Source organism: Chelonia mydas, chromosome 8, assembly GCF_015237465.2.
Source record: "Chelonia mydas isolate rCheMyd1 chromosome 8, rCheMyd1.pri.v2, whole genome shotgun sequence".
NCBI classification, from domain to species: domain Eukaryota; kingdom Metazoa; phylum Chordata; order Testudines; family Cheloniidae; genus Chelonia; species Chelonia mydas.
In genome coordinates this window covers 81,928,398-81,955,154 of record NC_057854.1, presented here as the reverse complement: position 1 = coordinate 81,955,154, position 26,757 = coordinate 81,928,398, and the positions used below count along the sequence as shown (strand labels likewise).

At 47.6% G+C, this 26,757-nt stretch overlaps 2 protein-coding genes across 9 annotated transcripts in view; one reads left to right on the top strand and one right to left on the bottom strand.

Annotated features, from left to right (window-relative positions):
• Positions 1–3,430, bottom strand: part of ZZZ3 (zinc finger ZZ-type containing 3) — a 107,502-nt gene extending 104,072 nt beyond the window's left edge. For 3 of the 8 annotated variants that reach the window (XM_043520811.1, XM_043520810.1, XM_043520812.1), the window contains exon 1: positions 3,139–3,283. The gene's annotated coding sequence lies outside the window, so the exon portion shown is untranslated. Of the gene's footprint in view, positions 1–3,132 lie in introns of all 8 variants that reach the window. The other 5 variants (XM_007062568.4, XM_043520809.1, XM_043520808.1 and 2 more) reach the window with 5 other exon arrangements.
• On the top strand, positions 437–26,757 carry LOC119567001 (translation initiation factor IF-2-like). Its single transcript, XM_043521511.1, has 3 exons — positions 437–537; positions 3,261–4,057; positions 26,422–26,757. Exons 1-3 carry the CDS (start codon positions 437–439, stop codon positions 26,610–26,612), a joined length of 1,089 nt encoding a protein of 362 aa, XP_043377446.1. The 3' UTR covers positions 26,613–26,757.

The following is a 26,757-nucleotide window of genomic DNA, read 5'->3' as shown; positions in this document are numbered from 1 at the left end:
TTTTTAAGGCTCTAGTTATATAAAACTACCTGTAAAACTTGATTTATAAGCAAGCTGTCATAAGCACAATGCAAGATTGGTGCTAAAGCAAATGCTTTGCCAACTTGAAAAAAAACTACTCATCCCAGATGAGTGAGCTTTCCCTACCAAATGAGGGGAGCTACCGCATTAATTTCTACAGAATAAAAGTCTTTAAAACAAATTATAGCCCTTATAATTGTAAAGATAACCTGCCAAATTTGAACAAAAAGTAAACCAATTAAATGCCACAAAAATGGAGGCTGTGGAAGAAGCAGAGACCTCAACCCAGCCGACTGAGTACTGTGCGGAATATAGAAGGGAAAGATGCCCTCTCCCATCTACTCGACAGAATGCTGGTGGAAGGATAGAGTAACAGAGCCTTTCCATCCTTGCAGATGCCAGACAGCTCTAGGGAATGGGTAGAATAATGAAGAATCCCCCAACTCAGCAGCCAGAAGATTCTGGGAGAGGAATAAGAGAGAAAGCTCCTTCATCCTTCCAGGAAAAAACAGGATGGTGAAGCTTCAAATTTATTAGACTCTTTCTAGCCAGAAGCTCATACAAAACAGAACCCCTGAGCAGAATAGGAAGGAATCCTGGCAGAAATCAAAGCACCTTCCCATTGTTCAGCAGGTAGGGTGGCAGAAAAAGTGGAATGGAATCTCATTAGAGACTCGTCCCTGGGCCTCACTGACAAAGACCCAACTCTTCTTTATTACTTAACTCTGTAGTACATTTGGTGTTCTAAGTAAGTGTCTGGTAAATTTTTCAGATTCTGCAAATGTTAAATATATTCACAGAGAAAATATGATTATGCTTAATTTTTTCCTTAGTAATTATGCTATTTGAAATAGTTAATTACTTAAAGAAATAAACATTTTATAATTACAGAGACAAAGGAATAATCACTTTAGTTTTTAATCACACAGAGAACTCAGAATGGTGCAAATTACAGTATTGTACTAAATTACTACCACATCAACTTAAAATAGCAATACACCTGGAGGATCATATTAAAAAAGATATTCCTATTTAAGGTCCAGTCTGCTACTACTTATCCACACATAGTTGCACCATTCAATAGAATGAAAATAAATAATTTATTGTGCAAGGCTGCAAGTTTGGGCCCAATCTTGGGCTCTAAGACATTTCCTCTTAAAACTACTTATTTTATACAGTCTTGAGAGCAATAAAATGAATGAAAAGCTTTCAACTGGAGTTGGATCAGACTCTAAATAACTTGCTCAAAGTCATACTGACAGGGTAGAATCCTGACTTCACTGACATCAGCTAGAGTTTTGCCATTTACTTCAACAGGGTCCAGATTTCACCGGACATCTGCAGCAGAGCCAAGAAGACCCCAATATCCAGGTTCTCTATCCTGTGCCTTGTGAAAATATTGAACATCTTAGCATGTACTCTTCTACTTTATAAAATCTGCAAACTCCTCTCTATTTTTTCACTCCTAGAGCTATATCATCAATTTTTTGAATAGTTACTGCTTCTATTAACCTTAAACAAAGTACCTTAAAAATGCCCAGATATTTTTATGTAAAACAGAATACCAATTTTACTGTATTCAACTTAAACATATAGTTACTTTCAAGAAAAACTTTTTAATCATAAGCTACAAATCTACAAACTAATTTTTGGGCATCAATTCTTGTATAACAAGTCTTAAAACACATCACAAGCAAAAACTTCAAAAAGTGAATCACAGTTAATAAGATTAATCTAACATTACAACTAGAAAAACACAAAAAGTGTGTTCTCAAAGGTTTGCCAACTTAGTATTTAATTGGAGCTAGATCATAAGCCAGAGTTCCACCTCTGGAAATTTGAGTCCTTTTACCTGGACTAAGTTACAAGGTACAGTGAATCTGGTAATAGCAACACAGATCTTAGTGAATGGGTAGTCCCATCATAAAATTAATATACCACATTTCTCAATAACTGATAATATGCTCCAGAAGTCCAGACTTAAAGAATTGAGGGTCACATGTGTAGAATGTGTAGAAATTTCAGAGCTATGTAGCAGTCTAGAACTGTAACAACAAGGGATGTTGCAATTTTAGCATAGGAGAACTGTCAGGGCGCCTTGAGTAGCCAGAAGTGAAATGTAACAGGGATGCTACCAGGCAGCAGTAGGACCATATGCAAAACCCTGTGAGGGACCAAGGTTAGAAAAGCAGGGAGTACTGCAAAGGTGGAATGCTTTGGTACTACAGAATATTATTATTTTCTTTAATTTCCAATAGTGGCCACAGTATGCAAGGAACCGTTATAAGAGAAAGTGTGTTTCGGGTGCTGCATCACACTGCAGTACAGTCTTGGGAGGTCATGTCTGGAGTACCTGTCATCACTACCCATTCTATTTAGAGTTTTCTACCTCACCCATCACAACCATGATATTGGCATGCCTGTAAAACAGAAGTGGTGAGGGTGCTACAGGGCACCCTCAGAGGCATCACAGCAGAAACATGCAAGGAGCAAGGTATAGAATAGCACGAATAAAGGACTAAGGGGCGTCATCACCAGGAAGGACAGATAAAGCAGTGCTGGGAGCCAGGTCTACACAGGGAAACAGCATTATTATTTGTTCTGATTTCCAGTAGTGACCACAGTGCGCTAGGCACTTTGTAGCTATAAGAGATGTGTTTCGGGTGCTTAAGCGTGCTGCCCAGAGGATGGCCCAAAGCGCTACAGGATAGGGCATGGTCAGAGTGCAGGAAGTCTGGTTTGCCTGAGGACAATGGGAGGTGCTGGGAAGAGGCAGGGCTGTATGGGAAAATATAAGGGCGCTATGGGGCAGGCAGACAGCAGGGGACGCTTTGGGGCAGACAGCAGGGGCCGATAACGGGGGGGGGGGGGCACTTGAGGGCAGACAGCAGGGGGCGCTGCAGAGGGGAACAGAAACTGCCAGAGAGCCACAGGGGGTCAGCAAAAGAGATCGGGTCGGCGCCTCCTGTGGAGCAGCAACGGTTACCGCACGGGCCCAGCGTGCGCTGGTCCGATTCCCTGGGGTGCTCAACCCCGCCCGCCGTGTGCCCTGAGGCAAGGAGGGTGCGAGGAGGCTGGTCCCACGGTCCCCGCCCCCCAGACCCCAGTTACCATTACCCAGCAAGCCCAGCGCCGCGCCGCCATCCTGCTGCCGGCCAGCTCCCACGGGAACCACACAGCCTCGCGAGAACTCACTCCCTTTCCCTCCTCCTTGTCTCATACTGTCCCCTCCCCCACAGCTGCGCTGGGAATCAACATGGCGCTGGCGCCGCGCACGTGTCCCGGTCCCGCAGCAAACGCCTCGCTCTGGCACCCGGCGCGCGCACACGCACATGTACACGCAAGCGACGGGAGGGGGAGGCGGAGCCGAGGCGCACGCGCAAGAGTTGCCCTGCTGCTCCGGACCCAAGCTGCCGAGATTCGAACGGGGCGCGCGAGCCTCCTCCCCCACGCGCTGGTCACGTGGGAATTTGCCCCTCCGTCTGCCCCCCCTCGCGGGCGCCGAATTCGGCATCATCCGGGTCCCCCCTTTCCCTTGTGTGGAGGCCTCACCTGGCTCCCGCTATCTCGCGCGCACGGAGCCCGCCGGCAGAGGAGCCGCTTCCCCTGCTCGTTCTCTCCGTGCCGCGCACCAGGCAGCGGCGGGGGCAGCGGCAGCGGCGGCTCCACACAGCGCCTGCTCCCCCCCTCAGCGCGGCGGCTCCTTCCGCTTCCTTCCCCTCCCCCCGCTGCAGCGGGGACCCGCTCCCTGCAGCTCCGCCTGCTGGTAGCTGGGGGAGGCGGCCAGCCGCCGCCCACGCTCGCGGGGTGAGGATCGGCGCTGCCCCGCGGAGCGGGACGCGCCGCCGAGTGACTGTTCTCCCCGAGTGGCGTGAGGGGGACGGTCTCTGGCTGGGCGCGAGCCGGCCCTGCCCACGGGGACGCGACGGGCGCCGGGCCAGAGGCCGTGTGAGTCAAGCGCCGGGCTGGGGCCTGACTTGGGCCCTGCGAGGTGCGGATGATGGAAGCGCGAGGTGCGAGGGATGGGGCAGAGCGGGTGCGTTCCCTGCCCCCATCGAAAACCCGCCTCTCTCCGGAGCATGCAGGCACTGGAGTGGCAAGGCCTAGCCCTAGAAAGCGGTTCCATCTGTTCCCCAGGCAGGCAACTCTGGCTTCTGGGCTTTTAGACGGTTGCCCGTGCCCCTTTGGCTTAAGCACATGAGCAACTTTTGGGGTCTTGCAAGTTTGTGTCCATTAGGAAGAGAAATGGATGAGGTGAGTCAGGTGTATTTTCTGGCACAATCCTGTTGATTTACAAAGGGTGTGCAGAGAGTTCTGTTTCCCTGGATGTTGTAGTAATGAGTAAGGCAGTTTCCTTGCTGAGCCAATCCCCAAGCCAGTCAGTTCTCTGCTCAAGGAATTTTGTGTCTGCTCCTTCACGTGATCATGCTCATGTCACGTGTTTCTGTCGCTGTCTGCTGGCTTTCTTTACATGCACTCAGCTTGTACTCCCCTAGCTTCTGCGTTTGCAGTCAGGTAACACATCATCCCACAGAGGTTAGCTTCTGCTCAAGCATTGCCATATGGCCCATTGCTTTGGGCAGTGGCAGCTTTTATTTCCAACTATGTCACGATAAAAAAGCTTAATTGCTCCTTCTATGGAGCCTGGAAGACGGGTGCTTTGCTTTAACCAGATTTGTGATTGTAGATGAAAGACTCACTTGATGGCAGCCATTAAACATGTTCCCAGCATAACAATATCGTCTTTATTTGTGGCCTTTTCTAGGACAAGAAGGTTAACTTTATCGCTGCACACCAGGAACAGAGTTTACACAGCCTGACCTGTCACAGGCACCGGCCCCTTCCTTCATGTTTTATCCAAACTGATATTGCCTACCTTTTTTCCAAGACCTTTTCAATCAGCTATCTGACTATAGCTGTTCTGTTTTCACTCCAGGATGCTGTCTGTCTTTAGGCAGATCTGATATCTTTTATTGATCTCTTCCTCTTCCATAGTTGCAATTAATTACTTTTCAGATATTTAGGGATTTATAAAGGGTTAGCAGAACCTTAAATTTAGCGTGTAAAGAATACAGATAAGTGTAGTATGTTACTAATATCAGCCCACCTTTCTGTGAAAGCTGTCCTCTGCACTACCAGAAACTTCTAGTTAGCCTTCATGGTTAATCCCAGGTTGTTTATAGTGCAGAAATCCAACCTAGGGATTAACATGTGTGTGGATGATTATGCAGTAGCAACTCCGTAGTTAAGGATGCTACAGGATTTCCACTTAAAGCCAAATTTTCAAACATCTAAAATCCAGATAAGTAATTATAGCAGCTTGAAAATTAGTATGTCAGTTCAGGGCCTGGCGTAGAGTTTATGGTGCAAATTAGAGATCAGGCACGCACGGGGTTCCTGTGATACATACTGCCCAAACCACCTCTCCAAAGAAAATACCTGTTTTTAAAATTGTAAGAGTCTTATGTTTTTGTACAGAGGTCAAGTAAAAAAGAGGGGTTTAAAGGAGAGTAAATCTGTATCATTGGGCAGGTAAGAGGGCCAGAGCTGATAGCTGCTGGGCTCTAAAGAGAGTAATTCCTAGCCCCACACCACTTGCCACTGCCAGCTGGTTAAGTCCCTGCCTCCCTGCGCTGCTTTCAGCAGCTCCCATTGGCCTGGAGCAGCGAACTGTGGCCACTGGGAGCCGCGATCGGCTGAACCTGCGGACGCGGCAGGTAAACAAAGCGGCTCGGCCCGCCAGTGGCTTTCCCTGCATAAGCGGCGGAACAAGTTTGGGAACCATTGATCTAGATAACTCTGGTTCTTCCTAAGAAGACTCCCCTTTTCCTAAGAAGAAAAGGAGTACTTGTGGCACCTTAGAGACTAACCAGTTTATTTGAGCATGAGCTTTCGTGAGCTACAGCTCACTTCATCGGATGCATGCTCAAATGGATGCTCAAATGGATGCTCAAATAAACTGGTTAGTCTCTAAGGTGCCACAAGTACTCCTTTTCTTTTTACGAATACAGACTAACACGGCTGTTACTCTGAAACTTTTCCTAAGAAAAGCTCTTAGCCAGCAAGAGCTAACTGCCAATCCCCAACTATTATTCCCAACAGCTATGGACCTTTCCTTTTTCAACTTTCTATGGAGGTCATGCCAAATTTTCTGTTCAGAGTTCCTACCCAACTACAGATTTAATATTGATGCTAATTAGATGTACTCTGAAGACAAACAATCCTTCTGAACAGCATTTACAGTATCTCCATTAACTTGAGGTCGCAGTATTTATGGAGCCAATATCCCTTCGTACTAAATTTACTTCAATGGGGGTCTGAGCAATCTCCAGTTTCCCTCACTGGGGTTTGTTGAGCAGAAGACAGATCTTCAGCCCTTTCTCTGGTTAAGGCAAAACCCCAACAATCTTCCCATTTCCTGCCAACTCTCATATTTAGACCCAACAGTATCCAGGAAGCAACTAGAAAGTTGCCATGAGAATTCAGATATCACTTTCTAGAATGCTTTGGTGCTTTAGAGTCCTGCCCTTTCACAATAATTAGTAACAAAATGTTATGCAATGTATTGGCAGGGCAACAGCTCAATTTAATAACTCAGTGGCTTACTTTCAAAATTAGTGCCAAAATGTAAAATCAAATGCCAAAAAGTTGATTTTTTCAAAATACCACACCACAGCCAACTTTAGGGAATATCTGCCTACTTAATATTTAAGCAGTTAATTTTTTGGAGGGAAAAAAATCCCTCTTGGAAGAATATTTGCTTTTGTATGTATTTTACAATGTAATGAAACAATTATGTAACAGGTTGACATTATTGGGAAGAAAAACAGTTCATTGAAGAGTTTACAGGAAAGAATGACTTCAGACTAAAGAAGGGAGAGTTTACTTGAGATAAGAGAGAAATGTCCTTATTGTAACAGCAATTCAACAATGGAACACCCTCAGCACATGAGGTCATTGAGGCTCTATAAATGATGTTTAGAGATTAGATAAGACTCAGTAACCTTTATGATAGATACAATCCTTTGCAGACATAACTTTTTTTTATTGTATGGGAAGGTGTAAAGATTTTGTAAAAGCTGTTAGACTTAAATAAGTGGCAGAACGGTGTGCTTTAGAAAAGCTGAAACCACAGAAAACAGACACTGAGAAAAGAAAATGATTAATAGAAAACTGCATTTCCTTTTGACTGAACACACCAAAAGTCACAGGGAAGCCTATTCAAAAATTAAAGCTGAAAGGGAACGTATTTTTGTTTAACAAATGCCTGTGCTATTAAGAGCCAAATTCTCACCTCCCATCTTATCTTAGTTTCATGTCCTCTGCTTTGCTGCCCAGCCATGCTTGCTGTTGCCCCTGGACTGCATGAACATTTTCCTTACTTGTGCTTCCAGGAGCTACTATGACTGCCAGCTATCCCTGAGATCTCCCTTGTGTGCCATGAATAGGAGGAGTGAGTCTGATAAAGGATATTTCCTCATCTGTAATTCTCCATCCAGATGTTTTGTTTTATAGGGGTAACTTTTTAATTTAAAAATAAATTATATAAATGCATTTAGTGGCTCTTTTGCTTAACATAAATCTTTAATGTGGGGGTCTATTACAAAGTGCTTTTATGCAAAAATAAGTTGCTATATTAAAATATATGCAGTAAGTCATCACTTTCATTCCATATTTACTCCTGCAAGTTTAATGTATGTTAGCAATCTAAAAGATAGTAATAAAAATGTTTTGCTCCTTTCTAAGACTCAGAGAAAGGACTGAATATATTTTTTTCAGAAACATTTAGAATGTCTGTTATAATTCAGCACAGAACAACGTTGCTCCATTTCATAAATACATGAGGTCCCAAGTCTGAAATTCTTACTCATGAGACTATTCCCATTTAAATCAATTGCACAAATGGCAAGAGTAAAGGTTTCAGAATCAGGTGACTAGAGAATAATGTCTGGAATGCAGTGAATTACAAGGAAATGATTTCATCTAGCTCTTTTGGTGACTCAAACCACAAAAGCAGTACTCAAAGCTGAAGGCAGTCAGACATTCTGTTTAGCTCACCATAGTATACATATTGTCATTTAAGATTACAATATAGCTGGAACTTGGATTGTACATTACAAAACTAAAATATCAGTGTAACAGTTTAAAATATTTGAAACTAGTGTATTGTAATTGTTATTTTACTTTTAGCTATTTTGAGTTTCACTCTCCTTATTCTTGAACTTTGGTTTAAACTTCCAAAAAAGTAACACACCCATTGGGGTCTGGAAAATTTCAGAGTGATGGGTGACAGTTGAGGAAGGTTCTGAGTAAGATTGGAATGGAAACCTTTATGTAATTTTAATTGTAGCAGTTGATACCATTTACATCATAATCAGTTAAGTTATTTGTAGGTCTTGGCACTAGAAGAAATCTATGAGGTGGAAAGTTAAACAAAGCTTTTGCTGAGAGGGACATTGCCAACTTAATCTAGATTTTTTTTTTTTTCCCAAAAATTAGTTAAGTCATCTCAGTCTCCTGAGTCAACCTGCTGACTTTTGTGGCTTGCAATCATACTTTACTATTTTTAACAATGGTTTTCCTCTTCCTGGTGCTGAGTAGGACACAAGGGAAACTGAATAAAGCCCCAGTCCTGTAATGAAGTGGTATGTGGGCACATGGATTCAACTACTCAGATCTAGTGCAGACTTACATTACTGATTACCGATTGTGCTGTTGATTGTATTTTTGCTACTCTAACATTCCTTGCCCTCATGGCCAATTCATTCACTTCTGGAATTCTCCCCTGTACTGACCCTTACATATGGTAACTCCTACCAAAGAATCATAAATCCACTCACTACCTTGTCCTCTTCAAGTGCCTCTGGAAGAGTCTCTGCTCTTTTGTTGTACCTACAGAACACTCTCATAAAAATGGTTCCACTGGCAGTAAGTTATATTGTGTGCATAGCTAACATACACAAACACATGCTTGTATTATTGTTACCTTGTCCTCCCTATCCCTGTTTGTTTCACTTACCCTGAAATTACTTATCCAAGGTTACATAGCTGGTCCATAGCAGAGACAGGAATTAGAGCCCTTGACTTGTCACTTCCAATCCAGTGCCCTATCCACTGGACCTCATTGTTCTATGTGCTGTTCAGACATAAGGTATGTATATGCTGCAGTGTACAATTGGCTGGGCCCCTTTGCATGCAAAACTGTGCTTGTGGATGCTCACATGTGGGATTGGTATTGCACAGCTGCATCAAAGTCAGACTCATCTAGCTGTGTGCACACTGGTATTGCTGTTAGACTGGTTTGGCACTAGGATTGCTTTGAACATATCCCAGGGTTCTTAGTACTTCACTAACCTGGGCTCTTCTGGAAAGTGGTTTGCAGTATATTGTGGGAGAACTTGCCCATCCTTCCCAGGCCCCTACGCAGAAGCGTTCTTAGCCCACTAATGCATTTGGCTGTGGCACACCCAGCTTGGCACGCTCCCTGCTTCTGGCCATTCCAGCCCATGCCAAGCCATAGCTTGAGCACAGGTGGATGAGCTGTTCCTGCTTGTGACCACTATATACAATGGACTGTGGATAGCATTTCACCAGCAGTGTCTGACCCTCAGAAGATCTTGGAAGGGAGTTCACTCATGGCAGAGTGGAGATATACCTGTTGCGTGCTGCAATCATATGTAGACTAATGCTAGATAGCTAGTACCATGGTGGGATCACATCATCATGCAAACTTGGGATGAACAGCAGGGGGCCCAGCACTCCAGAGGAAGGCCAGCTTCATGGAGCCGTATGAAGAGCATGCTCCCAGACACACAAATGGTGCTGTGATAGCAGCAATTGATGCTATGGTTTACCAGTGGGTGGTGGACATAAACAAGGTGCCAGAAATAATAGCTGGCTTTGAGATAATTGGCTTCCCCCAAACTGTGCTGGGCCAGCAATGGCATTCATGGTACTGCCACGAAGGGCACAGGAAAGTGAAAACTGCAAAGGTAGTTATGCATACATTCTGCAGGCCTTAGTCAATCAAAAAGGCAGATTCATAAACACCAGTGCAGGCATGTACCGGCAAGTTGCATGATGGCAGCATGCTGAGCTCTGGTGGTTCCTGTTTGGACAAGCAGGAACCATATTCCCTCCAAATAACATGGTTATCATTGGGGGTGAGGGTCTGTGCCTATGCTTACCCTTTACAGCCATAGCTCATGAAACTATAGTCTGGCTACACAGCTGACCTGACAGAAGCCGCTTAGCAGTTACAGGATGTGGTAGTGTGCACATTTGAAGGCAAGATGGGACTATCTACAAAACTGGATGCCACTGTGTCCAATGCCATCTGTATTATTGTGGCATGCTGCACTCTCCACATCATCTCTGAGGATAAGGGTAAGAATTTTCACATGGATTAGGCCGGACACCATTGGTTTGCAGATCTAGTATAGGCAACCTGAAAGAGCTTTGTCATTACTGAGACTGGTCCAGGCAAGCAAGGGAAATACAAGGGATTCCTTGTGTTCCCATATCCTTTCAGTGCAGGGTGACACAGGAGGAAATGTGCCCTGTGCGGCTGTAAGAGACATATGAGTTTATTTGCTATTTTTTATTTGCTGTTGCTTTTATGTGGTAAGAGTTGGATATTTTATTAAAAGCTTTGGACAACTTCATGACTATCTTTTTTCAAGCAAACCAATTTATTAACATAACCAAAAGTATTCTGAAAGCCATTGCAGGCATCCCAGCTCCCTGTACACAAGTAAGTGAAAGTGCAAACTTGCAGAATTGTGCCATTACCTAAAGTCTCAGCTGTAGAGTCTCATTGCTAAAAAACAGTTACCTTTTCCGTAACTGGTGTTCTTCGAGATGTGTTGCTCATGTCTATTCCAGAATAGGTGTGCGTACTCGCACGTGCACCGGTGCCGGAAGTTTTCCCCCCCTGTACAGTACCTGTAGGGGGGGAGCGCCCCTCACGACCCCTGGAGTGGCGCCTGCCTGGCGTGGTATAAGGGGAGCTGCGTGTTCCCCCCACCCTGAGTTCTTTCTTGCCAGACAATTCCGACAGGGGAAAAAGGGTGGGGTGTGGAATAGACATGAGCAACACATCTCGAAGAACACCAGTTACGGAAAAGGTAACTGTCTTTTCTTCTTTGAGTGATTGCTCATGTGTATTCCACAGTAGGTGATTCCAAGCTATATCTGTTGGAAGTGGGTAGGAGTTCACAAGTTCCCAGGATGGAGGACAGCCCTGCTGAATCCGGCGTCATCCCTGGTTTGGGGGACAGTCGCACAGTGTGAGGTGAACATGTGAACCGAAGACCACGTGGAGGCCCTACAGATGTTCTGGATGAGGACGTGGGCTATGAAGGCAGCCGACGAGGCCTGCACCCGAGTCGAGCGTGCCCTCACAATGGGTGGCGGGGGGACACCTGCCAGCTCATAACAGGACTGGATGCATGAAGTGATCCAATTGGAAAGCCGCTGAGTGGAAATCGGCTGCCCCTCGCGTGCTCAGCCGAGGCGACGAACAGTTGGGAGGACTTTCTGAACGGCTTGGTCCACTCGAGGTATAAAGCCAGAACCTGCAGCACATCGAGCGTGTGGAGACGGTGCTCCTCACTGGACGCGTGAGACTTGGGGCAGAGGACCAGTAGAAAAATGTCCTGACCCATGTGGTAGGTGGAGACCACTTTTGAGAGAAATGCAAGGTGTGGGTGGAGCTGGACCTTGTCCTTATGGAAGACCATGTACAGCAGTTCGGAGGTCAGGGCCCTGAGCTCCGATACTTGCCTTGCCGAAGTGATTGCAACCAGGAAGTCCGCCTTCCATGAGAGGTGAGACTAGGAGCACGTGGCCAGTGGTTCAAATGGGGGCCCCGTGAGACGAGCTAACATCAGGTTTAGGTCCCACTGCAGGACCGGGGGTCTAGAATACGGAAAAAGACAGTCCAAACCCTTAAGGAACTGGCCAGTCATAGCATGGGAAAATACCATGTGCCCTTGCACTGACAGATGGAAGGCTGATAAGGCTGTCAGGTGCACCTTGGCTGATGAGGGCGCCAGGCCCTGGCCCTCAGGTGGAGGAGGTAATCAAGGATAAGATGGATCGGGGTGGCCACAGGGGAGACACCCTGGTCCGCCGCCCACTTAGAAAACTGGGACCACTTCGCCAAATAAGCGCAGCAAGTGGAAGGCCGTCTACTTTCGAGGAGGATGTGCTGAACCTGTTCTGAGCACGTCCTTTCCTCTCCACCTAACCACTGAGCAGCCACGCCGTGAGGTGAAGAGCCACTAGGTTGGGATGGAGGAGGCGGCCTTAGTCCTGAGAGAGCAGGTCCGGGCGGAGCGGCAATGGCCAAGCTATTGCCAGGCCCATGAGGGTCCCGTACCAATGTTGCCTGGGCCACAGCAGGGCAATCAGGAGGACCCGGGCCTTATCCGTCTTTATCTTCTCCAGGACCCTGCTGATTAGAGGGCACAGGGGAAAGGCGTAGAGAAGCCGGCCTGACCAGGACAGGATAAAAGCATCAGAGATAGCTCCCCACCCCAGGCCCCACCAGAGCAGAACCGGGGGCATCGCTGGTTCTGCCGAGTCGCAAATAGGTCCACCTGGGGAGTTCCCCACCTTCGGAAGAGCTGATGGGCCGCTTCTGGGTGGAGGGACCACTCATGTTGCGAGGAAAAGTCCCTGCTCAAGCGGTCCGCCCTCTTGTTCTGGGCGCCCGGTAGGTGGAAGGCCTTCAGGTGGATGTCGGGGCTATACAGAAGTCCCACAGCCTGAGGGCTTCGTGGCAGAGGGCAGAGGATCGGGTCCTGCCTTGCCTGTTGATATAGAACATCGAGGCCGTGTTGTCCGTGAGGACCCTGACTACCTTGCCCTCCAGGTGCGAGCGGAAGGCCATACACACCAGCCGCACCGCTCCTTGACGTTTATGTGTAGGGTCAGGTCTTGAGCCGACCACAGGCCTTGGGTCTGAAAGTTTCCTACATGGGCCCCCCAACCCAGGTCCAACGCATCAGACACCAGCTCCAACGACGGGGTCCTGTCCCTGAATAGGACCCCTTGGAGCATGTTGTTTGGGGTGGACAACCACCGTAGGGAGGTGTTCACAGAGTTTGGCACGATGAGGACCTTGTCCATCCTGTCCGTGGCCTGGGAGAACTTTGAGGCCAACCAGAGCTGGAAGGGCCTCATCCTGAGTCTGGCATGATGGACCACATATGTGCACGCTGATATGTGACCCAAGAGCTGCAGGCAAACCCTGGCTGTTGACACCAGGAACCTTGTGACCGAGTTGATGAGACCTTTCAGGGTCTCAAATCTGTCTGGCGGGAGAGAGACCCTTGCCGACGCTGCGTCCAGGAGTGCCCCGATAAACTCTACGCGTTGGGCCGGGACTAACATGGACTTGGTGTTGTTTACCAACAGGCTCAAGGCGGTGCATGTGGACAGGAGGAGCGCCATGTGATCCCTCATCTGCGACCGGGAGGTGCCCTTGACAAGCCAATCGTCCAGATAGGGAAATATCTGGACCCCCCCGCCGTCTGAGGTAGGCCGCTACCACCGACATGCATTTTGTAAACACCCTGGGGGCAGTGGACAGACCAAATGGGAGAACCATGGATTGGTAGTGATTCTGTCCCACCACGAAACGGAGGAAGCGCCTGTGCCCCTTGAATATGTGGATGTGGAAGTACGCGTCCTGTAGATCGAGGGCAGCGTACCAGTCCCTGGGATCCAGGGAGGGGATGATGGAGGCCAGGGAAACCATGCGGAACTTGAGTTTCACCATGTACTGGTTCAGATCTTGAAGGTCCAGGATGGGCCTGAGCCCCCTTTGGCTTTCCGGATAAGGAAATAATGGGAGTAATACCCCTTGCCCATGAACTCTTCGGGCACTGCCTCTATCGCTCCTAGTCCTAGGAGCCACCCCACCTCCTGCTAGAGTTTTGTGTGAGGGGTCCCCCAAGAGGGACAGGGACGGGAGGGGGGTGGTTGGGCAGGGAGGAAGTAAACTGGAGAGTGTAACCTTGGGATATGGTTGAGGACCCATTGGTTCGAGTTTAGCCACAACCATTCCGGGAGGAAAGCACACAACCGGTTGGCGAAGGGGAGCTTTATTGGGGGTGGATCCCGGATCAGGACTGGCGGGGTGCCCCCAAGCGTCCCGTCAAAAGCGCCTTTTCCCCGCCTGCTTGCCCTTGGAGGACCTAGGCTGAGGCGCAGGCCTAGACTGCCTCTGAGGGGCTCTCTTACAGTCCTGCTGCTTCTTATGGGCGGCCTCATACTTCGGGAGGGCGGCCTGGGCGGGAGTCTGCTGTGGCTTGAACTTAGGTTTTGCCAGAGCTGGGACATACAGGCCCAGAGTCTGGAGGGTCGTGTGGGAGTCTTTCATGCCATGCAGCCTTGTATCTGTTTCAGCCACAAACAGAGCTTTCCCGTCAAATGGGAGATTCTGCATGGATGACTGCGCCTCGCTGGCCAGCCCAGAGAGCAGGAGCCATGATGCCCATCTCATGGACACCACGGACGCCATGGATCGTGCGGCCATCTCCGCAGCATCCGAGGCTGCCTGCAGGGAGGGCGAGGAGGCCAGTGAAGTGCTCTGGGTATTGGCTGGCACCGGAGGGTCCACCACCTGGTCAGACTCCGGGCACGGTGCAGAGGACGTACATCCCACTGACTCTTTTCTCCGGGGTCTGGAGAGGGAGGACAACGTTGCTTCTGAAGCTCCAGCCACCAAGCGAGCTCCCACCCAGGACTGCGCTGGAGGCTACGGTGCCCACTGGTACCATTAGGCCGGCCACGACGCTTGGTGCCACTGCACCTGCTGTGGCACTGGCGGGGCCGGCTGTTCGGGTTGGCTGGTCTGGCCCATCGAAAGACAGCAACAAATGGAGGCCGGGCTAGCGTAAGATCTGCTGCTGTTTCTGGACTGGGAGGAGTGGCAGTGCCGGGATCTATGTCAGCCACGGGACCGTGATTTCAACGTGGAGGACTAGTACCAACGGTAACAGCTGCTCCACGAATGGCCTCGACAGGCAGACCCACGACAGCGAGATGCCGGCGATCGACAGCCAGGACTGCGATGTCTTGGCGGAGTCTTGGAGCAGGAGTCTGAGCGGGAACGGCGTCGATGACCGTGCCATGACCAACTGCAGTACCCCCTCCGAGACAAGGCCTGTTGGTGACGCCTGCTGCGGTCCTGTCGATATTCGCTCCTTGAGGACAAGTGGTGCCGAGAGTCCCAGGCGGCCGGAACCCAGCCAGACAGTCTGGTCGGCATCGAGGGCGATCCACATGGACTCTGCTGGGTGGTGGGCGGTGAACGGCGTTGAGAATGTTCCTTCGACCAAGACCGGTACCGGGCTGGAGGTGACTGTGGAGATCCCAGTGGCGGCTTGTCTCTGGAGCATGGAGCTGACATCGGCGGTGCTCCGGGCACCGGCATGGACATAACGTCCTGGGCCACCTGGAGGGCTTCAGGTGTGGATGGCATCTGGACATCCGGAGAGGCCTGTTCCGAAGGGGCAGGGCTACTCCGCTCAACGTGAGTCAGAGGCCTGGGCCCCGGTGGGGATCGAGGACTGCCCTACATGGGCCTAGCCTCTGTCCCAGACTTCTCTCGGTGCCGCTGCAAAGAGGGAATCTTCCTGGCCCTTTTGGCATGCCCCGTGGACGGGGAGCAGTGCCGACTGGTTGATGGCACCGGAGGGTCACCACATACCAATGCCACGGTGCCGGGTACCGGTTTGGAGCGGTGTGCTGGAGTTGGGGTCAGCGCCGACTTCTTCAGGATGGCCCGGAGCCTAATGTCCCTTTCTCTTTTGGTCCGAGACTTAAACAACTTGCAAATTTTGTACCTTTCGCTGATATAGGTTTCTCCCAAACAGCGCAAACAGTCTGCGTGTGGGTCACTTCTTGGCATAGAACGCCAACAAGAGCCGCACAACTTAAACCCCGGGGCGTGGGGCATGCCCTGGCCCTGAATGACTGACTGACTAAACAGCTAACTAATTACAGGTACTAACACTGAACAAACGAACAGTTCTGGGGACGAGCTACAGCAAAGCTGGAGCAGAGTATTTCCGATGCACCTTCACTGGCGGCAAGAAGGGACTGAGGGTCGGGGGAGCACACAGCTCCCCTTATACTGCGCCAGGCAGGCGCCACTCCACGGGTCGCGGAGGGCGCTCCCCCCCATGTGTACTGCTAGGGGAAAAACTTCTGGCACCGGTGCACGTGGCGAACACACACACCAATTGTGGAATAGACATGAGCAATCACTCAAAGAAGAACTGGATGTTATATGTGTATCCATTCTCATTACTTGCAGCTTTACACATTGTACAGAGATAGAGTAAATGGGGAACATCTGCCCATTCCAGTTCATAGAGTGGGTCATAGCCAACCCCATCTTAGGATTGTCCAATGGCTGCACAGGGTGCAGGATGTGGTAAAGTGAAGGAGAGTCCATAGGCATCAATGATGGTGCAGGAGCTATAGCCTGCTAGCTATCAGGATGAGCAGCCACTCACACTGCTCCCTCTGGGCATGATCAAGAACTGCATCACTGTTCTCCCTCACTGCTGCTCCTCCAGGTGTTCATTGTTCTGACCTGTGCCCTATCTCAAGCAACAGGTCATCTGAGCCTTTTCCTTTTTCCATGCTGGTTGAGGGTCCTCTCCTCAAGAGTCCTGGATGATTGCCTTGATCCAACAGGGCCTTCAACTTTTAAAATTATTTTTGGTCCATAGAAAAAGAGGGAAAAAAATCCCCTGTCATACCATAGTTTGATACTTTTATTCCATCTTTACACACTGGCATCTTAAGAAGCTCCTTGTAGTCATGTACCCAGACCAAAGACATAATAAGGAATTTCAGATTTAATTAAATATACCAGGAACTGATTGGGGGGTGGTTAGGCTATTTAGACCAGGGGGCCTGTTCCCAGTATTGGTTTCAATATTATTTCAGGCCAGGAAAGCCTGCGGGAGGTCGCCGTGTGGAAGAGGGAGCAAATGTTCCAGGCTAGTGCTGCAATTCCCTCTATCTATACAATGGAGATCTTTTCATCACCTGCTGGCTGAACAACATAGCAAGGAGTTGAGAGGGCGGTTAAACTACAGAGCAACCACTGGAAGTTTATCCTGCCCAGAAATCTCACTGATTCTCCTGCATGAAAAAGTCTCAAGCACTACCTGCCATGAGGGGAGGAAAATTCAGATGAACATTAACAGGATACTGAATCAGAATGTGGAGGCTTGCTAACAGCAGAACCGATTCCCCCTGCTTCCTTTTCTCCAGCTCAGACAGCATGCTGTGGACGGACTGGGTCAGTAGACCAAGTACAGACATCCCGAAGGGACTTTTTTCACTTAATACAGCCACGGGGGTTTATAATCTATGCTGTCTGGGACAAGGCTCTAATGCTAATAACGGTGTAACTGTATCAGTCTGCCAGCGTGACATAGCTACAAACCGAGCAATATATGCAGAAATATGCACTCATGTTTGCTAATCCTGTAATTCTTATTTTCTTTTTTAAGTGGAAACTTAGTTGCATGTTTAATTTTTTCCCCCATGTGGAAGCCACCTTGGCTACATGGTGGTCCCACAGAAGGAAGAGGACCAGGGAAACGGCATGACTTCCACCGTCAACCGTCTGAAGCCATCCCGTTCCAAATATCCTCCATAACTATTTTATTGGCCATAACCCAGAAATCCCTCCCATTTATGCTACCATTTTCCCCATAATTATAATAAAGATGTTGGCTGCTGCTTACCCAGCTGCTGATCTGTTCCAGCTCCTGTGCCACTCCCTCCCCAGGCTGTTCCCTGGGCCCATCCCTGAACAGATCCTCAGAAAACAGGCCCAGGAGGCCCATTAGCCAGCTGTAGGGCCTGATCTGGGGTATGTTCCTGTGACTCTGCCTCCTCTCCTACCAGGGTTTCCTCCGGTGCGGTCCCTTTTCCCCTCATGCTCCAGTCTAAAAAAATCTTACTGTTCCTGCAGAGAAGCCCGCCATCCAGGACTGTGGGAACACTAAAAAGGCCAGGTGGTTATGGTCACACTTGTGTTTGTGGGAAGGTTTTCATTTTGTTCCCAAAGAAGTGTTTTTTAAAAAAGTATTTAATTCTGCCATTCTGTATACTTTTCACTCTGACATAGTAATGGCAGTGTTATGATGTGGAACATTTTCTGGGACCAAATACAACTTTGTTTGAAGGACAGATATGCGGTAGGATTCCTAGTGAAATCAGTCATTTACAATTGAACATTTTGCATGCAGCCTCTCAATAAGTAGTAGGTGTGATACAATTTGAAATGTGATATATTATTTCTAGTGCAGGAAAGATGATCAAACAGTGCAAGCTGGGAAAAAAAATCCCATTCACAAATCTCAGTGAAATCTGACAGTCTAATACATCGTTTTCAAAGACAAGCTTTATTAGTTATTCGCTCTGAAAAATTGCACTGATCTATTATTTATCTTAGCTAGGGTTCCTGACACTTCCTCAAAAGTCCCAGAAAAATGGTAGTTTTGGCATCAAAGCATTCTTCATTTCTAACCAGAACACTGTAAACAGAGATGAACCATTAACTATTACTAAATTAAGACTCCAATCCTGTGAGCACTCATGCATGCGACTATACAAAGGCTTAAGTGTTTGCAGGGGACTAAATTATGTTCAGATTCTGGTGAGAGCTTGGTTGTCAGTACTACTAATATTTATTTACAGTGACATATTACACTCACCGTAAATTTCATTCACATCTGTTCCCTGTCTTGTCTTTGTTTTGGCCTTTATTTGACCTGGCAATGATTAGTTTTGTAAAAATTTTATAAAAATTATGCTTAATTCTATATTGCTTGGTTCTTGGGCAGGGAAGTGAACTAATTAGATTACAAACAAACAAAAAGCAAAAAAAAAGGTGAGACAATGTGGCCCTCTACTAAATTTGTACAGATTTCTTTAGATTCTGAAGAGGTCACAGCTGAAATGTCTTGATATTTATTGCTTGTGTATTTAAATCATAGAATCAGTCTAATTATAAACAGCATTAGACAAGAAATGTAATTAGAAATGTTTCTAATTAAATGATTAAGCCACTGAATTAATTGCAACCAACCAGTTACATTTGGGCAACTATGGAAGTGTTTGTTTTGCTAAGAAAGCTGAATATCTAATTAAAAAGTCTTACAGTTGGTCCCGTAGAGAAGGTTTACCCCGAGGTGGAAGGAAACATCAATATAGAGTGTCAGTCAGTGCTACATATCTGTTCTTTTGAATTTACCATTTTAATGAAAGCCATGGGAAAAAAATGTCAGTGTCACCATGGTAACCAGGACATCTTGTTTTAGAATGTACACTACAAAAAGGTACATAGAAGAGACAGAATAAAATTAATCACCTCAAAAAATGTTGATTTCTGGGGAAAGCAAACATTGCACAATCTGAATTACAATATGAAGGAATTTGCAATTTCTTTTGGAGAAAAGGATATAAAAATTGTTTTGGTATTTTTTCTTTTTATGACTGCAGCTATTTTCAGCTAAAATAGTACCGACTTGCAAGAAGTAAATGGCTTTTCCTACTGTGCTGTACACAAGCAATGCCCCCATTCATAGTTTACCAACCAACCACCTTTCCCATCATTTAAATGAATCTATTCATCTTATGATTTACTGTGATGATGTTTGTATATCACCTTATTTCTACATTTCAGTGTCCAAATTTAGTGTTGTACCTTTCCCCCATGCAGTTCAAAGTCTTGAGCAGGAAATATCTAGATAGTAATTGTCAGAAAATTAAATTTGGCTTGTTTCCACCAGTTGGGAGGAAATAGACTGCATGGATAAACAGAAAACAACACTTTTTAAAATCCACTTATATACCCATCAATGACTCCTAAGGGAAACTGTGCTCAGGTGACTTCTGTGATGTAAGATGCAATACTTATAGAAGCTGTAAGACCTGCCAGTCACATCAGGTGGTCCCCAGATTCATTTTGAAATGAGTCCACTTTTGCCATCTAGAGAAAAGAGCTTTCATTTGGGATCTGGCACTATTTTGGTTTTAGGCAGGGAATTAGATTTGATATACAAACACCTTCACATGTCCGTGACGTGACAAGCATGTTGACTCCGCCTTTCTAGGGCAGACTAAATCACAGAATTAAGTGGTTTTGTAGAGGTTTCTAAAGCCTCAGCAAAGAGAAGTATAACCAAAAACAGTTTTCTTCAGCTAGCCTCTAGATGATGCCTAAGTAGCATATATATTGCATACAGGCAACTCAACAGTTGAAAGATATGAGAAACAGATCCCACCAACCAAGGTAAGGAATGTAGTGCTATCAGAGTGCATAAGAAAATTCTCTCCAACTGAGTTTGACAAACTTATGTAAACCTCTTGGCTCCAAGTTGGGTCTTTTCTTGATATGGTTATTCTGTAATGAACACAGGGAACAGCTGTACCTTAACTATCATTTAGGGAAATCACTGAAAGTAAGCCCAATAGCTATCAGAGAAGCCAATCTAAATATTTTTCCTTTTTAGGAAAAAAAATGGATTATCCAATATATCCACTCAAGATTCTTACCGCTCACTAGAAATAGAGGCAGGTTTTTTTTGGTGCCCCCATGTTCATCAAGCTTAAGTGTTAAATCATAATCCACTGGAGAGGGAGGTGAAACAGATTATGTAGGTTTATAGTACTCCTCTAGCTGGGATTTAATTTACTAGTGAAAAAAATTTCTGCAAATTCACAGTACAATTCTATATACTTCATGGATGGCAAGAAAGACTAACCTTTTGGAACCGTTTAAACCGTAAACAGATCTGAAATGCGAACCAGCACAATTTGTTATGAGTACTGTTCATGAACACATTAGAAGGTTCTTCCTTCACTTCCTTCTGCTAGTTCTGAAGGAAAATAAACTCATGCCAGAAAATCTCATCTCATGGTGTTTGGAAATGTTGTTGAGCGACAAGGTGGGTGAGGTGGTAATTTTTATTGGACCACGTTCTGTTGGTGAGACACACAAGCTTTCAAGCTTACACAGAGCTCTTCTTCAGGTCTTGGAAACTCACTCAAAGTGTAACAGCTAAATACAAGGCCTCCAGTCAGAGGTGGGAAGGCGCGCGCGCGTGTGTGTGTGGTTAAGGTCAGAAGGGACCATCATGATCATCTAGTCTGACCACCTGCACATTGCAGGTCACAGAACCTCACCCACCCACCCACCCACCCCTAACCTCTGGCTGAGTTACTGAATTCCTCAAATCATGATTTAAAGACTTCAAGTTACAGAGAATCCACCATTTACACTAATTTAAACATGAAAGTGACCCAGGCCCCATGCTGCAGCGGAAGAGAAGGTTACTTGCCTGTAACTGGAGGTTCTTTGAGATGCGTAGTTCTATTGAGGGTTTATGCATGCATGCCATGCTTCTGGAGCCAGAGAATTTGAAAGTAGTAGTGTCCGTTGGTCTGCACATGCACCCTCGCCTCGCCTCATGGTTTCATCCAAGGTGATAAAGGGCAGGGCAGACTGACCACATCTCCAGTTCCTTCTCCATCACCAACTGAATAGATCCGCAGCAAAGGGGAAGGAGGGTAGAAAGTTGAATATAGACAGTGACCACACATTCTGAAGAACCTCCAGTTACAGCTAAGTAACCTCTTCTTCTTTGAGTGATGGCCCTTATTGTATTCCACTGAGGGTGATTAACAAGCAGTACCTAATTTGGAGGAAGATGCAAGGATGAGAATGGAACAGTTGAGGGGAGGACAGCGGTGCCAAATGAGTCATCTGTTGCAAAAGTATGTACCAAACTCCACATGGCTGCCCTCCATGCATGGGCGCTTATGGAATGGGCTCTCACTCTGAGCGATGCAGGCAGTAGCAACAACTAATAGCAGAATGTAATGCACCCCAAAATCCACTTGGAGATTCTCTGTGTGGAGATCGCTTGCCCCTTAACTCTCTCAGCTACTGCAATAAACAATATCTAGGAGACTTCCTGATGAGTCTTGTCCCCTGCAGGTAGAAGGCCATGGCCTGGCAGACGTGGAGGGAATGAACTTGTTGTTCCTCTGCTGAGGCATGACACTTTGAAAAGAAAGCAATTAAATATATGAGTTGGTTGAGATGAAACTGGGATATTACCTTTGGTAGAAAATTGGGATGTAGGTGCAGGGAGACTTTGTCCTTATGGAAAATTTTGAACGGGGGGGTCCGTCATCATGGCCCCAAAGTTCACCTACCCTTCTCGCCAAAGTGATAGCCACAAGTAATGCAACTTTTATGAAAAGGAAGGACAGACCACGAAGCCAGTGATTCGAAGGGCTATTTCATTAGTGCCATTAGAATGAGGTTGAGGACCCACTGGGGAGCGATAGGTTGTATGGGTGGGAAAGTTCTGAGGAGATCTTTCCAAAACGTATTAGTCAACAGATGTGTAAATACAGAGTGTCCTTCCATGGGGGATGTAAGGCACTGACTGCCACTATGAGGACCTTGAGAGAGTTGAGGGCGAGCCCCAATGTCTTCCAGGACAGGAGATAATTGAAAAGAAGGGGAATCTCTACTTCCTGTGGGAAAAGCCCTTTCTGTTGGTCCCAGGAGGTGACATGTTTCCACTTGGCCCAGTAGGAACACCTAGTGGACTCTTTTCTGCTGCTCAAGAGGATGTCTTGCACTTCCAATTAACACTCCCATTCTAGAGAAGCTGCCCATCCAAATACCAAGCTCTGAAGTGACATGTCTGCAGATTGGTATGTCTGATCCTGCTGTTGTGTTGCATTAGCAGCTTGGGGAAAGCAGGTAGGGGAAGTGAGGGATAGGCTGACATGCAGAGAAGGTTGGGAAACTAGAACTGTCTTGGCCAGAATGGGGCAATCAGAATGATAATGGCTCTCTCCCACCTGATCTTGTGGAGTACACATGGCAGGAAAGGTGGTGGTTGGGGAGGGGGTGCGGGGGAGAAAGCATAGTTGATCTGGTCTGACCAGCGGAGTATGAGAATGTCACCTTGAGAGTGGATACTGACACACCCCTGCTCCTCCGCACCCCCCAGAGTAGTATGTGCTGCATTTGTTGTTGGCATGGGAGGCAAAGAGGTCTCTGCTCAGAGTCCCCCATTGGTTGAAGATGTCACTTATTAAAGTGTCATGGAATTTCTACTTGTGATCAGCCATGAATCTTCTAGTGAGAACATCTGCAATCAACTTCTGAGTCCCTGGAATATAAAGCTGCCAAAAACAGGATCTTGTGGGTGATGCACCAATCCCATAGATTGACTGGCCTCTGCACACACAGCAGTTGACCTCGTGCCCTTCTGTTTGTCGATGTAATAAATGATGGTGTTGTAGTCTGACATGATGAGAACATAATGGCAGCGAATGGATGTGAGAAATGCTTGACACATTCTCTGTACCACCCGGAGTTCCAGAATGTTTATGTGCATCCTGGATTCCTGAGGGGTCTGTGTCCCTTGTGTCATGTGGTCTCACATGTGTGCTCCCCATCCTGCAAGGGATGCGTCTCTGATGACTTCCCTGTCCAGGGAGGATGGGAGGAAGAGGATCCCTACTCAGACCTGTCACAGGTCTGTCCACCAACAGTGGGAAGAGTCTACCAATGTGGGGGACTATCAACATAAGATCTATGGTATGCCACGTGGGTGAGTAAACTCTCTGAAGCCACATCTGTAGGCGAGCGAGGCAGAGGTGAGCACGGGCAGTAACGTATATGCAGGCTGCCATGTGGCCACGGATGGATAGGCAAGTCCTGACTGGGACAGATGGACTATAGATTATTCAGGGGATGAGTTCTTGCCGAGTCTGGAATCTGTCCCTTGGTAGGTAAGCTCGTGCTGTGACTGAATTGATGGAGGTCCCTCTGAACTCTAGGGACTGTGTGGGAACCCAAGCTGATTTTTCGACATTGACCCTGACTCCTATGGAGGAAAGGAGTCTGAGCAACATGGTGGTTGAGATGAGAGCTTCATCTCTGGATCACGCTTCTAGTAGCCAGTCATTGAGACAGGGGAATATAAGGACCCCATAATGCCTGAGGTGGGCTTCTACAACAGAGAAAACTTTGGTGAAGACCCTGGGAGCAGTGGCGAGTCCAGATGGTAGGATCCTGTATTGAAAGTGCTGAAGGCCTACCAGGAAGCTCAGGAGTAATCTGTGGGTTGATGTAAAAATAGGTGTCCTGCATATCGAGAGCCATAAACCACATACCTTTTTCTAGCGACAGTATGATGGCTACTCAAGTGACCATACCAAACTTGGGTTTGTGAATGAAGCAATGGAGGGGAGAGAGATCCAGGACTGGTCTCCAACCGCCTTTCTTTTTGGGTATCAGGAAGTAAGTTGAATAGAACCCTGTCCCTTGATTGTTTGGAGGACTATCGCTCCCTTTGTAGTACTGAATCTATCTCTAGGGCAAGGATGCTCTAGTGAGAATGGTCCCTGAGAAGTAGGGTTGTGGGTGAGGTAGTGTCATGAATTTGATTGGATAGTCATAACAGATGACATCTAGCACCTGCTTGTCTGTTGCTATTGCTCTGTAAGCTGGTAGAATGAATGCTTGTCTGTTGCTATTGCTCTCTAAGCTGGTAGAATGAACGCTAAAAGGGATGGGGTGGTTGTATGGCAGTAGGCACACTGGTTGACAGCTCTGTAGTGGTACTCAGAAAGAGCTTTTCTGAGAGGGTTGCATGTGTGTGGTGATGTAGGCTGTGAAGGCAGGCCTGGAGGGTATTGGGTCTTCTGGCGCTTGCGCGGTGGTTCGTTCAGTCTTTGGTGGAAAAACTGGGTAGTCCTGAACCGCTGTGTTGGTAGTGGGCAGTAGAATTTCTGTTTGGGTACAGGTGTACAGATGCCCAGAGATCAAAGTGTGGCTTTTGAATCCTTCAGGGTATGGAGTGAATCATCAGTTTTCTGGTTAAATAGATGCAATTCACTGAAAGGGAGGTCTTCAATGATTTTTGCACCCCTGTGGGGAAACTAAATGAATGAAGACACAATTCCTTCTGCATGACAATGCCCACAGCCATTGAGCACAATGAGGTATCTGCCATGTCTACAGCAGATTGAAGCGCTGATCATGCCACAAGTTTCCCTTCATCCAGGATAGACTGGAACTGGGGTCGATCTTGCTGAGACAGCTTTTCAGTAAAGTCCTCCAGTTTGCCATAGTTGAGGAATTCATATTTAGCCAACAAGGCTTGATAGTTCCAAATTTGGAACTAGAGGCTAGCTGATGAGCAGACCTGGCTTCCCAGAAAGTCCAACTGTTTGCCCTCCTTATCAGCTGGGGTGTAGTGCAGGGGCTGGGGTCTGGACCATTCAGTTGCTGCTTGCACCACAAGGGTATTGGCCTCGTTTACTAGGAGGCCTAGGTTGGCACACAGCCAAAAGCAGCTCCACATGGTCCTGTACCCGAGACCGGGAGCTGCCCTTGAGCAACCAGTCGTTGAGGTAGGGAAATATCCGGACCCCTCAGCGTCCGAGATAGGCCACCACAACCGCCATACACTTTGTGAATACTCTGGGCGCGGTGGACAGGCCAAATGGGAGGACCGTAAACTGGTAGTGGTCCTATCCCACCAAGAAACAAAGGAAGCATCTGTGCCCCTCGAATATATGGATATGGAAGTATGCATCCTGAAGCTCCAAGGCCACATACCAATCGCCAGGGTCCAGAGAGGGTATGATACATGCCAGAGACACCATGCAGATCTGGCATTTGACCATGAACTGATCGAGGTCTCGCAAATCCAGGACAGGCCTGAGCCTCCCTTTCGCCTTTGGGATAAGGAAGTAATGGGAGTAAAACCCTTTTCCCCAGAACTCCCTTGGAACTTTCTCCACAGCTCCCAAGCTGAGGAGCCGACCCACTTCCTGCTCTAACAGGGGTACATGTGATGGGTCCCCCATGTCGTCCCAGGGAGGGGGGTGGGAGGGCGGGGGTGAGACAAACTGTAGCATGTAGCCCTGGGAAATGGTGTTGAGGACCCAATGGTCCGATGTTATTCAGGACCATTCCGCAAGGAACGCGCACAAGTGGTTGCTGAAGGCAAACTTTTTGGTAGGAGGGTCATCTCGGGAGGCACCCAGGTACCCTCCTGCAACCAGTCAAAAACGTCTCTTGCCCTGCTGCTTGCCCCTCGAGGGCCCAGGCTGAGGGGCAGAGCGAGACTGCCTCTTAGGTTGCCTCTTTTGGGTCTTGGACCTCTTATAGGCGGGCTCATATCTTGGCTGAGGAGCTGGGGCGGGAGCCTGCAGCTTAGGCTTGTCCTTGGCAGGCGGGACATAAAGCCCAAGGGTTTACAGGGTAGAATGTGATTCCTTCATGCCATGAAGTTTCACATCTGTTTGTTCCACGAACAGGTCCTTGCCATCGAAGGGAAGATCCTGCATCACAGACTGTGCCTCCGTGGACAGCCCAGACAGCAGTAGCCAAGACGCCCTGTGCATGGACACCGCCGAGGCCATGGACCGAGCAGCCGTGTCAGTTGCATCCGAAGCTGCCTGCAGAGCAGCCTTTGCAGCAGCGGCACCCTCCTCCACAAGCACCTTAAATTCCTTCCTTTCATGCTCCAGAAGGGAGGGTTCGAATTTGGGCAGTGACCTCCAGAAGTTAAACTCATAACAGCTAAGGAGGGCTTGGTGGTTGGCCACCCAGAGCTGGAAACTGGACAACAAATAAAGCTTCCTACCAAATGA

Bases quoted from the DNA above. Each gene is read 5' to 3' on its own strand.
- LOC119567001 (XM_043521511.1), top strand. From the start codon at position 437: ATGGGTAGAATAATGAAGAATCCCCCAACTCAGCAGCCAGAAGATTCT. The intron at 538-3,260 runs GTGAAGCTTCAA...CCTCCCCCACAG, and splicing joins TTCCAGGAAAAAACAGGATG to CTGCGCTGGGAATCAACATG. The intron at 4,058-26,421 runs GTGCGTTCCCTG...TTCCACGAACAG, and splicing joins CGAGGGATGGGGCAGAGCGG to GTCCTTGCCATCGAAGGGAA.